Below are 13,596 nucleotides of genomic sequence, written 5' to 3' on the forward strand. Positions count from 1 at the left end.
GTGTTGGATGGAGCCCCTGGCCAGATGCTTTCGCTGAAAAGGGCTGGCAGGAGCTCTCGGTGAGCCAGGCGGGCGGAGGCACAGGCGGACGGCAGAGGCGGCAGCAGCAGTTCACATTTATTGAGGGCCTGCCCCCAAGGAGCTCACAGCCTGGGGGCTGAGACCCCGAATGTGCAGGGGGCGGGGAAGAAAAAAGGTGAAGGCAAAAAAGGCAGGCAATGCAGAGACACCATGGCCCAAGCAGAGGGGGTGCAAGGCAGGCACAGGCAGGGGGCCTGGGGGCGGATGGGGGAGTGGAGAACCGGCAGCCCTGCCTAGACCTGAGGACTGTGGACCCCGCACATTTGAAGGCTGCCCTCCTCCACCAGGCTGGCACTGCCGGGGCACCCTGTGGGAGGCCCGGCTCCTCCACCTGCCCTGAGCCAGGTCCAGCCTCACAAAGGCCCCTCCACCCAGGACTCCCGACCATGCAGACCCCTGGTGGAGGGCAGGAAGCTGGGGTCTGGGACCCAGCCAGGACGTGGAGATGGGGCCTGTGAGGGAGCAGATGAAGTGTGGGTGGCCCTGGGACCCTGGGCAAGTCCCCAAGGAACTTCCAGGATCCCATATAAGCCCCTGAGCCAGCTAAGAAGTGAAGGGGGGCCTTAGGGAAGGAAGCAGAACCCAAGGAAGCAGGAGGAGCCTCCAAGAGGCCTGGCCCCTCAAACCTGCTCCTGTTGGGGAAGCTCAGGCGTGGATGGGTGAAAAGCAGAGGGACCCACCTGGGGGGAGGGGGCAGCAGACAGAGCAGCCAGGCGGGCAGCAGAGCAGGGACACGCACACACGGCTCACCACCAGCACCCCCTTTAATAAAACATGGGGGGTCGTGTGACAGGAAGAAGGGGGTGAAATAGGACCATTTACAACCACAGAAAAACCTCTGTACATGTCTAGCGCCTGGCAGAGGGGGGCAGCAGGGCAGCAGCGGGCCGGGGCCAGCCCTATTTGTAGAGGATATCGTAGTGTCCAGGCCGGTAGAGAAGGTAGACCTTGGGCTCGGAGCCCTCAGGGAAGATGTGCGGGTTGGTGGTGCCGCCCTCGCCGCGGTCCATGTACTCCACCTGGATGGACACACTGAGGGCCTGGGCCAGCGCGATGATGTGGATGTGGTCGCTCTCCTTGCACATGGGCTCCACCTCCTGTGGCACAGGTGCGGGTCAGGCCCCGGTCTCCGCACCCCGCCCCAGGCCCTGTGGACCCACTGCACTCCCCAGGCCAAGAGAAAAGAGGAGGGGGATGGCACCTGCTGGCAGAACTCCTTGACAGTCCGCCCACCCTCGATGAAGTGCTCGAAGAACTTGCTCTCGCGCTGCAGGTAGCCTGAGGTGAGCAGCCGCAGGTAGACCACAAGGTAGTCGGAGGTGCTCTGGTCATTGAAGGAGGCCAGCAGGTCGGCGACAGAGGTCTGCTTCTCTACCTGCTCGATCAGGTCCATGAACTGCAGCCACGGAGGGAGAAAGGGCAAGATGAGGGGGAGGAGATGGGTGGTCCTCACCAGGGGAACCCCTCCACCCTGGCCCAGCCCAAGACAAGTGCCAGGGCTCACCGTGTTGTGGAAATCCTCAATTGTGAATTCAGTGAAGCCCTGGGACACCAGGTCCTCCTTGCTCTTGGCAGACACAGCCTTAAACCTGGGGGTGGGAGGGAAAGGCGGGCCCAGCATGGGCTCCTCGACCAGCCCAGACACCAGGGCCCAGACAGCACCGCCCCGCCTGGCAAGGCCAGTGTCCAGCCCATCGCCTGCCCTCAAGTGGAGCTGCACCTCCTACTCGCCCAGGGAGGAGGGAGACACCCACCTGCCTCAGTGCCCAGTGCCCACCCTTCTCACCGCTGCAACTCCTTGCTGTCATCCAGCAGCGCCTCCAAGTGGGAGAATCCGAAAGCCCGATAGAAACAGTTGCCGTCAGGCCTGGTCTTGCGGATGTACGAGTACTTTTTGTGGAGGTCCTGCAGAGACAGCCCCACCCTGACAGGTTAACATCAGGCCAGAACTGGGGCTGGCCCAGGAAATGTCCCCCAGCAAAGGTCACACTACAAAAGATGGCGACTGAGTTCCCAGCAGCCACCTGCCACCCTGGGCCCCTGAAACAGGCTGCTGAACATAGTAATGGGAGCAGCCCACTGCCCAGAGTCCTCCCAAAAAGCAGCAGGAAGCTGGGCACTTAAGGACAAACTAGCTGCATGGGTCACTAAAGTGCTGCGGGGCCTGTACAACAACAGGTGAGTGAATCTGTCCTTCACCAATGTGTCTTCTCCAGTCTTTCAGCCCAAGAGAACTTTAGCGAAAGCAAGTCAGGGCCAGGGTGGAGTGCTGGGCTCCACGCCTCTGCCAGGTGGCTGGGGCCCTCTGCACAGCCCACCTCAGCCCCACTCCCGCCACGCTGAGAATTCCCCCACCTCCAGGCCTTGCCCACAGCCCTCCTGGGGCTAGAAACAGCCTCCCTCCTCTACTTGTTTTTTTGAGACGGAGTTTTGCTCTTGTTGCCCAGGCTGGAGCGCAGTGGCACAATCTTAGCTCACTGCAACCTCCACCTCCCGGGTTCAAACGATTCTCCTGCCTCAGCCTTCCAAGTAGCTGGGATTACAGGTGCCCACCCACCACGCACACTTCACCTGGCAAGCACACTTCACTCCCCTGGCCTGGGGACCCTGCCCATCTTGCTCCCACCCCCAGCTGATGACCTTGTCTTTTTTCCTCAGCCCCCACCAGCACATCTGCCCTTGGCCTCCTCCCACAATCCTCAGAGGATCTGTTCCAGCTGCCACCTAAGCCGCCTCTCCACTCCACACTAGCCCACCCCCACCCTCAGGCTCAAGCACATCATTCCAAGCTGGGTGCCATGGCTCACGCCTATAATCCCAACACTTTGGGAGGCCAAGGTGGGAGGACTGCTTAAGCCCAGGAGTTCGAGACCAGCCTGGGCAACACAGTGAGACCCCCGTCTCTCTCTAAAAAAAAAAAAAAAAAATAAGTGGCTAGGCATGGTGGCTCACACCTGTAATCCCAGCACTTTGGGAGGCCAAGGTGGGTGGATCACCTGAGGTCGGGAGTTCGAGACCAGCCTGACCAACATGGCGAAACTCCATCTCTACTAAAAATACAAAATTAGCTGGGCATGGTGGTGCATGCCCGCAATCCCAGCTACTCGGGAGGCTGAAGCAGGAGAATCGCTTGAAACCGGGAAGCAGAGGTTGCAGTGAGCAGAGATGGCGCCATCGCACTCCAGCCTGGGCGACACAGCAAAACTCCATCTTGAAAAAATAAATAAGTTAGCTGCACATGGTGGTGCATCCTGTGGCGCCAGCTACTCGAGAGGCTGAGGTTGAGGACTGTGTGGGCCCAGGAGGTCGAGGCTGCAGTGAGCTGTGATGGCACCACTGCACTCTAGCCTGGGTGACAGAGTGAGACCCTAGCTCAAAAAAAAGAAACATCAACCCAGTAAGTCCCCCAATCATCAATTTTTCCCTCCCTACTGGTTTAGACCCAACAGCGTATACACATTCAGCTACTTCTTTAAAAGGAAGGGAATCTTGGACTTTACGTTTCTGTCTGGCTACCCTTCAATTTCTCTACTTTCTTTACAGGAAAACTCCTAATGAAGCTGTCCTTGCTGCCTCCACCTCTTTTCTCCCTTGGGAGGCTTTTGCTTTAGCCAAGGTCAGCTGAATGTCCTCAATAAGAGGGGCAAACCCAGCCCCGCACCCCCACTGGCCCCTTAGCAGAACTGAGGCCACGGGCCGTGGCCCTGCCTAGATGTCTCCTTCCCTGGGCTGGCGCCTCCACCCTCTCCTTGTCGTCCTCCTGCCTCCACTCCTCATCTCTCTAAGTTCTGAGGATCAGGGATGCCACCAGACCATACAGCACCCTTCAAGACATGGTGTGTCACGTGCAAGAAAACAGTCACTGAGGCCGGGGTAGTGGCTTACGCCTATAATCCCAGCACTTTGGGAGGCTGAGGCAGGCAGATATCAAGGTCAAGAGATCGAGACCATCCTGGCCAACATGGTGAAACCCCGTCTCTACTCAAAATACAAAAATTAGCTGGGCATGGTGGCACATGCCTGTAGTCCTAGCTACCCGGGAGGCTGAGGCAGGAGAATCACTTGCAAGTGTCGCCTGGTGACAGAGCGAAACTCCATTCCAAAAAAGAAAAAAGGAAAACAGTCACTGCACACTTAGCCACTGTGCCTGCCATGTGACCACAGGCGTGAGGGCTGTCTCCCGTGTGCCTGCCCCACCCTGCTCAGGCCTGGGACAGCTTCCACTTTTCTTTTTTTCTGGGCTGGAGTGCAGTGGCAAGATCACGGCTCACTGCAGCATCAACTTACCAGGCTCAAGCGATTCTCCCACCTCAGATTTCAGAGTAGCTGGAACTACAGGTATGCACCACCGCGCCCATTTAATTGTTGTATTTTTTGTAGAGACAGGATTTCGCCATATTGCCCAGGCTGGTCTCGAACTCCTGGGCTCAAGTAATATGCCTGCCGCAGCCTCCCAAAGTGCTGCACCCGGCCAGCTTCCTCTTTTAAACTACACTCACGGCCGGGCGCGGTGGCTCAAGCCTGTAATCCCAGCACTTTGGGAGGCCGAGACGGGCGGATCACGAGGTCAGGAGATCGAGACCATCCTGGCTAACACGGTGAAACCCCGTCTCTACTAAAAAATACAAAAAAAAACTAGCCGGGCGAGGTGGCGGGCGCCTGTAGTCCCAGCTACTCGGGAGGCTGAGGCAGGAGAATGGCGGGAACCCGGGAGGCGGAGCTTGCAGTGAGCTGAGATCCGGCCACAGCACTCCAGCCTGGGTGACAGAGCGAGACTCCGTCTCAAAAAAAAAAAAAAAAAAACTACACTCACTCCCATGGCCAGGTACAGTGGCTCACACCTGTAATCCCAGTTTTGGGAGGCCAAGGTGGGAGGATCAAGTTGAAGGCCAGCCTGGGCAACACAACAAGACCTCGTCTCTACAAAAACTTAAATTATACTTGCTCTCTTAACGACGTCAGTCTCAAGCAATTTTTTTTTTTTTTTTTTTTTTTTGAGACAGTTTCGCTCTGTTGTCCAGGCTGGAGTGCAGTAGCGTGATCATGGTTCACTGCAACCTCCGCCTCCTGGGTTCAAGCAATTCTCCTGCCTCAGCCTCCAGAGTAGCTGGGATTACAGGCATGCGCCACTATACCCGGCTAATTTTTTTGTATTTTTAGTAGAGACGGGGTTTCACCATGTTGGCCAGGCTGGTTTTGAACTCCTGACCTCACTCTCTAGCCAAAGTCTTCTCAAGGATTTAAATAGCCCCACGTGTGAATTTCAACTCACAACTCCAATTGCGATCCTCATAATTACCAGCCTCAGCACACCTCTTCTGAACTGTCCAACAGGTATTTCCACTGAGTGCAGCTGAGATCAACCTCTGAACAACTGCTCCTCCCCAAGGCTGCCCCACCTCAGTCACCCACAGCACCTAAAGTCTTGTAGTCACTGCAGACTCCATCACCATATCCATTCCTTCAATGTCTGGTATCCAACTGCTTCCCACTCTTCACCTCCACCACCCGCTGCCCACTTCCAGCAGATTTTACTGCACAAGCCTCCTGGCAGTGTCCCTGCCTCCACCTCACCCTCTGAAGTCTATTCTCACCCCAGCATGAGAATGGCCAGGGTCGGCTTAGCGTGATGGCTCAGGCCTGTAATCCCAGCACTTTGGGAGGCCAAAGTGGGTGGATCATTTGAGGTCAGGAGTTCAAGACCAGCCTAGCCAATATGGTGAAACCCCGCCTCTACTAAAAATACAAAAATTAGCCGGGCATGGTGGTAGGCATCTGTAATCCCAACTACTCAGGAGGCTGAGGCAGGAGAATCGCTTGAACCCGGGAGGTGGAGATTGCATTGAGCCGATATGGTGCCATTGCACTCCAACCTGGGTGACAGGGCAACACTCTGTCTCAAAAAAACAAAGTGACCAGAGTCACCTGCTAGATGCACCCCATCTCCCTCAGAGTCCTTTCTCTTGCCACAACACTCCCCCCGGCCCTGCTCAGTTCCCCAGCCCCAACCCCTCGTTCTGCACCAGCCACACTGGCCTCCATGCTGGTCTCAAACCATCTAGGTGCCCTCTTGCCTCGGGCCTAGGCGGGCACTGCTCTCGGACGCCTGGGACTCGCTCCCCGGCCTTTTTCTGTTCATTACTCAAATACCACCTCATCAGCAAGGCCTTCACCAAGCCCTGTTTAAAATGGCAAATGCTCCCACTCCCAATCCCCCTTTTTTTTTTTTTTTTTTTTTTTTGAGACGGAGTCTTGCTGTGTCACCCAGGCTGGAGTGCAGTGGCCAGATCTCGGCTCACTGCAAGCTCCGCCTCCCGGGTTCACGCCATTCTCCTGCCTCAGCCTCCCGAGTAGCTGGGACTACAGGCACCCACCACCTCGCCCGGCTAGTTTTTTTTTGTATTTTTTAGTAGAGACGGGGTTTCACCGTGTTAGTCACCGTGTTAGTCTCGATCTCCTGACCTCGTGATCCGCCCGTCTCGGCCTCCCAAAGTGCTGGGATTACAGGCTTGAGCCACCGCGCCCGGCCCCAATCCCCCTTTTTTTTTTTTTTTTTTTTTTTGAGACGGAGTCTCGCTCTGCCGCCCAGGCTGGAGTGCAATGGCCGGATCTCAGCTCACTGCAAGCTCCGCCTCCCGGGTTCACGCCATTCTCCTGCCTCAGCCTCCCGAGTAGCTGGGACTACAGGCGCCCGCCACCTCGCCCGGCTAGTTTTTTTTTTTTTTTTTTGTATTTTTAAGTAGAGACGGGGTTTCACCGTGTTAGCCAGGATGTTCTCGATCTCCTGACCTCGTGATCCGCCCGTCTCGGCCTCCCAAAGTGCTGGGATTACAGGCTTGAGCCACCGCGCCCGGCCCCCCCCCCCTTTTTTTTTTTTTTTTTTTTTTTTTGAGACGGAGTCTCGCTCTGTCGCCCAGGCTGGAGTGCAGTGGCGCTATCTCGGCTCACTGCAAGCTCCGCCTCCCGGGTTTAAGCCATTCTCCTGCCTCAGCCTCCCGAGTAGCTGGGACTACAGGCGCCCGCCACCTCGCCCGGCTAATTTTTTTGTATTTTTAGTAGAGACGGGGTTTCATTGTGTTAGCCAGGATGGTCTCAATCTCCTGACCTCGTGATCCGCCCGTCTCGGCCTCCCAAAGTGCTGGGATTACAGGCTTGAGCCACCGCGCCCGGCCATCCCCCCTTTTTTTTTTTGAGGAGTTTTGCTCTGTTCACTTTAGACTGGAGTGCAGTGGTAAAATCTCGGCTCATTGCAACCTCTACCTCCCAGGTTCAAGGGATTCTCCTGCCTCAGCCTAAGCAGCTGGGATTACAGGAATGCACCACCACACCTGGCTAATTTTGTAATTTTAGTAGAGACGAGGTTTCACCATGTTGGTCAGGCTGGTCTTGAACTCCTGACCTCAGGTGATCCACCTGCCTCAGCCTCCCAGAGTGCTGGGATTACAGGCATGAGCCACCATGCCCAGCCCCAATCCCCATTTCCTTTTTATTTTTCTCCATAGCACTCACCGCCTTCTGATACCCCACATGTCCTAGAGCCCTCTTTGGCTTATCATGTCTTTCCACCCTGAACTGTAAGCTTTGTGAGGGCAGGACTTTTTCAGTTTAGTCATCGCTCTATCTTCAGTACTTAAAACAGCACGTGGACCACAGTCCGTGCTCAATACATGTTAAATGAGTAGCACACCAGGACCACAAAGAGCCCAAATCATCGCTGCTACTGTAACAGCCACCATGGCCATTCTGAGCACACGCTCTGTGCCAGGCACTTGGCACAGGGCGAATAAACATCCTAATTGATCCTCACAAGAGCCCATTTATAGAGAGGGGAGCTCTCTGTAACCAGGCCTACTTGGGCTCTGCTGCCACAGCTGTCTCTGCCCAGGGAGAAAAGGTGGGCTCAGGCACAGCACAGAATGCGGGTGCTGGAGGACAGAGAGAGGCCTCTTAGACAGCATGCTCTGGACATCCAAATGTTTGATGGCTCTGTGGGAAGAACCTGGGGCCCAGCCTGTCCACTTTACCAGGGTGGTCTAGCACAACTGGCAGGCCTTGGCATGGGTGTCCCACTGGAGGACAGTGACATAAGAGGAATGAATGAATGAAACTCACCCCCTGTATGGGGAGAGGAGGGGATTTGCAACCCGCTGCTTACAACCCGTGGGGTAACATCTCCTTCAACCCTCACACTTGCCCGGTGAGGAAGACAATGTCCCTGCCCAGAGAGAAGAGAACAGGGGATCCAAGAGCTTCAGGGTGTTGCCCGAGATCACACAGCTCAAAGTGGTGAGGCCAGGACTGGAACCCAGGCTCATGGGCTCCAAGGCCAGTGCCTTCATCTCTCCACAGGCACCCTGAGGAAATCCAGTTCCCTAAGGAGGGGGTCTCAGTAGATCACAGAGCACAGACCTCACACAGCTGGATCTGGCCTGCAAGTGTGTTTGGCCCACACATTTAAAATTTGAATTAGCTGCCAACTGTTAGATGTCAGGAGCTGTGGTTACCTCTGGCTTCTCTAGGAAAAACAGATCTGGAGACAATGGTGTTACAGGTATGGACACTCCCATTTCCCCCAGGGGCCACTGCTCTCTATTATTGTCTGGCTGATACTGAGCTGTGCTGCCCTCCTTGTTCACCACCTGACTTCCTGGCCACCTTCAATCACCTGGGTTACCTACCTGGCCACGGAGGCCTCCCCTACAGGTAGAGGATTCTAAGCATCTGTGATCTTTCACGGGAAGAGAAACACTTACTAAACACCTACATTGAGCCTACCAGATACTATTTCCACACACCCATTGTCACATTTCTTTTTTTTTTTGTTTTTTTGTTGTTTTTTTTTTTTTGAGACGGAGTCTCGCTCTGCCGCCCAGGCTGGAGTGCAGTGGCCGGATCTCAGCTCACTGCAAGCTCCGCCTCCCGGGTTCACGCCATTCTCCTGCCTCAGCCTCCCGAGTAGTTGGGACTACAGGCGCCCGCCACCGCGCCCGGCTAGTTTTTTGTATTTTTTAGTAGAGACGGGGTTTCACCGTGTTAGCCAGGATGGTCTCGATCTCCTGACCTCGTGATCCGCCCGTCTCGGCCTCCCAAAGTGCTGGGATTACAGGCTTGAGCCACCGCGCCCAGCCTTTTTTTTTTTTAAAGAGACAAGTCTCACTGTCACCCAGGCTGGAGTGCAGTGGTACAATCGTGGCTCAACTTCTTGGGCTCAAGTGATCCTCCAACCTCAGCCTCTTGAGTAGCTGGGACTACAGGCATGTGCTACCATGCCCAGTAATTTTTTGATTTGGAGAGACAAGGTCTCACTATGTTGCCTGGGCTGGTCTTGAACTCCTAGGTTCAAGCGATCCTCTGGCCTCAGCCTCCCAAAGTGCTAGGATTCCAGACTCAAGCCACCATGCCTGGCCCCACTTCACATGTCAACCTCCCAGCTCACAGACCTGGAAAGTGGGTGGTGAAGTTTGCCTCTGTTTGAATGATGCAGCAGGGCCCTTCTGGGAAATCTGTGGCCTCTTCGCCCCACTGCTGTCTGCCTCTCCACAAAGATCCAGGAGGCAGGCTATGGGAAACAGCCTTCCGGCAACCATTCTGCCCCCCTGAGCACCAGCCTGTTCAGCCCCCGTAGAGGCACCGAGATCATCAGCTTCTGCCCAGCCTGCACCTCCAGCAATCTCACAATCACCCTACGGGAAGATGCTTTTTTTTTTTTTTTTTTTTTTTTTTTTTTGAGATGGAGTCTTACTCTGTCACTCAGACTGAAGTACAGTACGGGATCTCTGCTCACTGCAACCTCCGCCTCCCAGGTGCAAGCAATTCTCCTGCCTCAGTCTTTCCAATAGCTGGAACTATAGGCGCTCACCACCACTCCCAGCTAATTTTTGTATTTTTAGTACAGACGGGGTTTTGCCATGTTGACCAGGCTGGTCTCGAACTCCTGACCTCAGGTGATCTGCCCACCTCAACCTCCCAAAGTGCTGGGATTACAGGCATGAGTCACCGTACCCCGGCCAGAAGATGCTTTTATTGTCCCTGTTTTATAGATGAGAACACCCATTTGAGAGACACTAAAGGACGTGCCAAGGATACAGCTGTTGAGTAGCAGAGTCTAGATTTGAATCAATGTCTTTTTTTTTTGTTTTTTTTTGGTTTTTTTGAGACAGTCTTCTTCTGTTGCCCAGGCTGGAGTGCAGTGCTGCAATCTTGGCTCACTGCAACCTCCGCCTCCCAGGTTCAAGCAATTCTCTGCCTCAGCCCCGCGAGTAGCTGGGATTACAGGCACCCACCACCACGCCCGGCTAATTTTTGTATTTTTAGTAGAGATGGGGTTTCACCATATCGGCCAGGCTGGTCTCGAACTCCTGACCTCAGGGGATCCGCCCACCTCGGCCTCCCAAAGCGCTGGGATTACAGACATGAGCCACTGTGCCCGGCCCCCCTTTTTTTTTTTTCCTGAGATGAAGTTTTGCTCTTGTCACCCAGGTTGTAGTGCAATGGTGCAATCTTGGCTCCCTATAACCTCCGCCTCCAAGGTTCAAGCAATTCTCCTGCCTCAGCCCAGGAGTAGCTGGGATTACAGGTGCCTGCCACCATGCCCAGCTAATTTTTGTATTTCTAGTAGAGATGGGGTTTCACCATGTCGGCCAGGCTGGTCTCCAACTCCTGACCTCAGAGGATCCGGCCACCTCCTCAAGCACTGGGATTACAGGTGTGAGCCACCGTGCCCGGTCCCCCCTTTTTTTTTTTTTTTTTCCTGAGATGAAGTTTTGCTCTTGTTGCCCAGGCTGGAGTGCAATGGTGCGATCTTGGCTCCCTGTAACTTCCACCTACTGGGTTCAAGCATTGAATCGATGTGTTTTTGAAGCCCCAGCCTGCGCACTTCAAGAACCAGCAAGGCCGGGCGCGGTGGCTCACACCTGTAATCCCACCACTTTGGGAGGCCGAGACGGGCGGATCACAAGGTCAGGAGATCGAGACCATCCTGGTTAACACGGTGAAACCCCATCTCTACTAAAAAATACAAAAAATTAGCTGGGCGTGGTGGAGGGTGCCTGTAGTCCCATCTACTCAGGAGGCTGAGGCAGGAGAATGGCATGAACCCTGGAGACAGAGCTTGCAGTGAGCTGAGATCATGCCACTGCATTCCAGCCTGGGCGACAGAGCAAGACCCGTCTCAAAAAAAAAAAAAAGAACCAGTAACGAGAGGTGTCCTCCAACACCCCATTCCCTCAGACCCAGCAGGAAGCAAGTCTGAAGCAGGCACCCTCCTGCCCTATCCCCAGGGTGCTTCCCACCCACTCTGGCCAGGCTCCCACCTTGATCTTCTGTTGATAGATGTTGTCATCTTCAGCATACTCCTTGTATAGGACCGAGAGCTCCAGCCGCTCTGACACCAGAGGGTTCTGCACAGCAATCTGGAGGAGGCAGGGATCCGTCATGTCCCAGCAGGGAGATGGAGTGACCCATGCCTAAGTCAGAATAACTACAAAAGGGCTGGGCTGGTCACCCAGTGACACAGCAACCCCCAGAAAAGCACCAGTACCTAGCATAGCCTAGGGAGGAGGGAGCTTCCAAAGTAGAGACAGACAACAGGCCTCAAGCCCAGCCTATGCATTTCCACAATGGGGCTGCTGGCCACTGCCTCCCTTGCCCACTGCAGCCCCTCACCTCTTGCTGAATTCGGTCCTGCTGAGCCATGATGGCTTCATCATAGGCCAGACAGTTAACACCTGGGAAAAGGAAAAAAGCCAAAGATTACAGGAGGTCCTGGCCGTCTCCACTGCAGGCAGCTGGGCCAGGGACAACAGCAGCCCAGGGGCAGGACGACAGGCTTCGAATCTGGAAACAGGTGTGTTACATTCTGCTCCACCTCCACTGTGTCATCTTGGCAAAGTCCCTTCCCCTTCTGGGCTTTCATTTCCTCATCTTTAAAATGAAGGGGCAGAGGTGCACTGTGGTACCCCTAACGTGCACTCTTCCAGCTCTGACACCCCCTTCCTCCCGTTAACATCACTTCCCAGCAGCCTAGGAATGTTCTGGGGCCAGGCGTGGTCTCTTGCAGAAAGTAGGATGAGGAGGCAGAGTCCTGGGCTGGAGGAGAGCTTCCTGTGAGCCTGCACTTTACTCCATCACCGCCTTCATCCTCTTGCGGTGCTGGATATTGTTAATGGTGCCCATTTTACAATTAACAGAATAAATGCAGAGAGGTGAAGCAATCTGCCCAAGGTCACAACTAGCAAAGACCTGTGGTCAAACCCAGGTTGGTCTAATTCCAGGCTGAGCTCTTCAGCACAATACCTATCCTTGGCTACCACATGGCTGAGACCTTTCCTCAACTGTAAAATGGGGCGAGTACCCCCGCCTTTCTTAGAGGCATACCAGTACGTGCTCTAGGATTATCAGTCAGCTGGGCAGCTCCACCCTGTCGACCCCACTGTGAGCAGCTATCGGTGAGTGGCCAGGACACCTGAATTTGAGTCCTGGCTCTCTCTCAATGTCATCGTGAACAAGTCCCTTCCGGGGCCTAGTTTTCCCACTTCTCATTCCCACAAGTGTTCGGTGAGAGTGAGGTGTGTGTGCTGAATGACTTTTAAGGTCAACCCTTTTGGGGTTCGCCATCCCAAATTCTTGGCTGGGCGTCGACCTCCCCTTTTCGTACTGCTTTGCAAAAGAGCTGTCCCTGCCACCCAATGACCTACGCGGTCCCCAGGGCCCAACTCACAGGCGGGAAAAGACAGTGGGACCATTTTTGAACGGCCCATCTCCTCAGGAGACTAACAATGCCTAGGCAGGTGGAAAGGGGCTGCAAGGCCAGAAGTAGCGGCTCTACCAGAAAAAGTCGCAGGCCTCAGGGACAGATCCCGCAGCCCCTCACATCCCAGGGCCGCCTGCGACATCCCGAACGGCCCGCCCGGACGTTTGTGCTCTGTAGCCCAGCAAAACTTGAGGCCCTCAAGGCGCGGGTCGCCGCTGGAGCAGGTCGGGGGGCTCGGCCCTGGCCTAGGCCTCAGCCTGACTGCGAGGACCGGGGCGGGAGGGCTCGGGGCCCCTGGAGCCGGGAGCCCAGGGGCCGGGCAGAGGGCGGGGCGGCCCAGGCCCCGCCCCGGGCGCGCACGATGGAGAAGGGCCGCCGGCCTTGGCCCGCCTCGCCCGTCCTCCCTCCCGGCCGGGGGTCGCTGCGGTAGCTCCTTCCATTGTGAGGGGGAGGGGAGGCAGCGGAGGTGGAGGAAGGGACCCCCCGCGCACCTCGACCCCAGGGCCGGCGGCCCTGCCTCCCCTCCCTCCTCGGGAGCAGCTGGCCCGGCATCGCCCCCACTAGCCTGGGCCGGACATCCCTCCTTGGAGCTGTACCTTCGGAGTCGCTGCCCAGCGGCTCCTGCTTCTGCTGCTGAGGTTCCTCCGCCGCCATCTTTAAACAGCGCCGCACTGCCGACCGCTTCCGGGTTGCCAATTGCCCTCCTCCCGGAAGTGAGCCCCTCCTCGTGGCCCCGCCTTGGCAACGGCCCTAGCAACGGGATC

General features: G+C 55.9%; 1 protein-coding gene and 1 long non-coding RNA gene across 3 annotated transcripts in view; one reads left to right on the top strand and one right to left on the bottom strand.

The window, feature by feature from the left end:
• Positions 1 to 99: 99 nt before the first annotated feature.
• Positions 100 to 13,505, bottom strand: OTUB1 (OTU deubiquitinase, ubiquitin aldehyde binding 1). Of its 2 annotated transcripts, none has more exons than XM_015113917.3 (7): positions 13,429 to 13,505; positions 11,746 to 11,807; positions 11,394 to 11,492; positions 1,868 to 1,986; positions 1,586 to 1,670; positions 1,283 to 1,477; positions 100 to 1,178 (listed from the first exon to the last, which is right to left on the bottom strand). In XM_015113917.3, exons 1-7 carry the CDS (start codon positions 13,484 to 13,486, stop codon positions 981 to 983), a joined length of 816 nt encoding a protein of 271 aa, XP_014969403.1. In that variant the 5' UTR covers positions 13,487 to 13,505; the 3' UTR covers positions 100 to 980. The 2 variants fall into 2 exon arrangements, with proteins under 2 accessions (XP_014969403.1, XP_077818702.1); XM_077962576.1 differs by having other exon boundaries at positions 13,324 to 13,505.
• Positions 10,813 to 13,596, top strand: part of LOC144334162 (uncharacterized) — a 174,838-nt gene continuing 172,054 nt past the window's right edge. Inside the window, exon 1 of the long non-coding RNA XR_013403664.1 lies at positions 10,813 to 10,983. This is a non-coding gene — a long non-coding RNA (uncharacterized LOC144334162). The remainder of the gene's footprint in view (positions 10,984 to 13,596) is intronic.

The sequence above is a fragment of the Macaca mulatta genome, chromosome 14 (assembly GCF_049350105.2).
Source record: "Macaca mulatta isolate MMU2019108-1 chromosome 14, T2T-MMU8v2.0, whole genome shotgun sequence".
In the NCBI taxonomy this organism is placed as follows: domain Eukaryota; kingdom Metazoa; phylum Chordata; class Mammalia; order Primates; family Cercopithecidae; genus Macaca; species Macaca mulatta.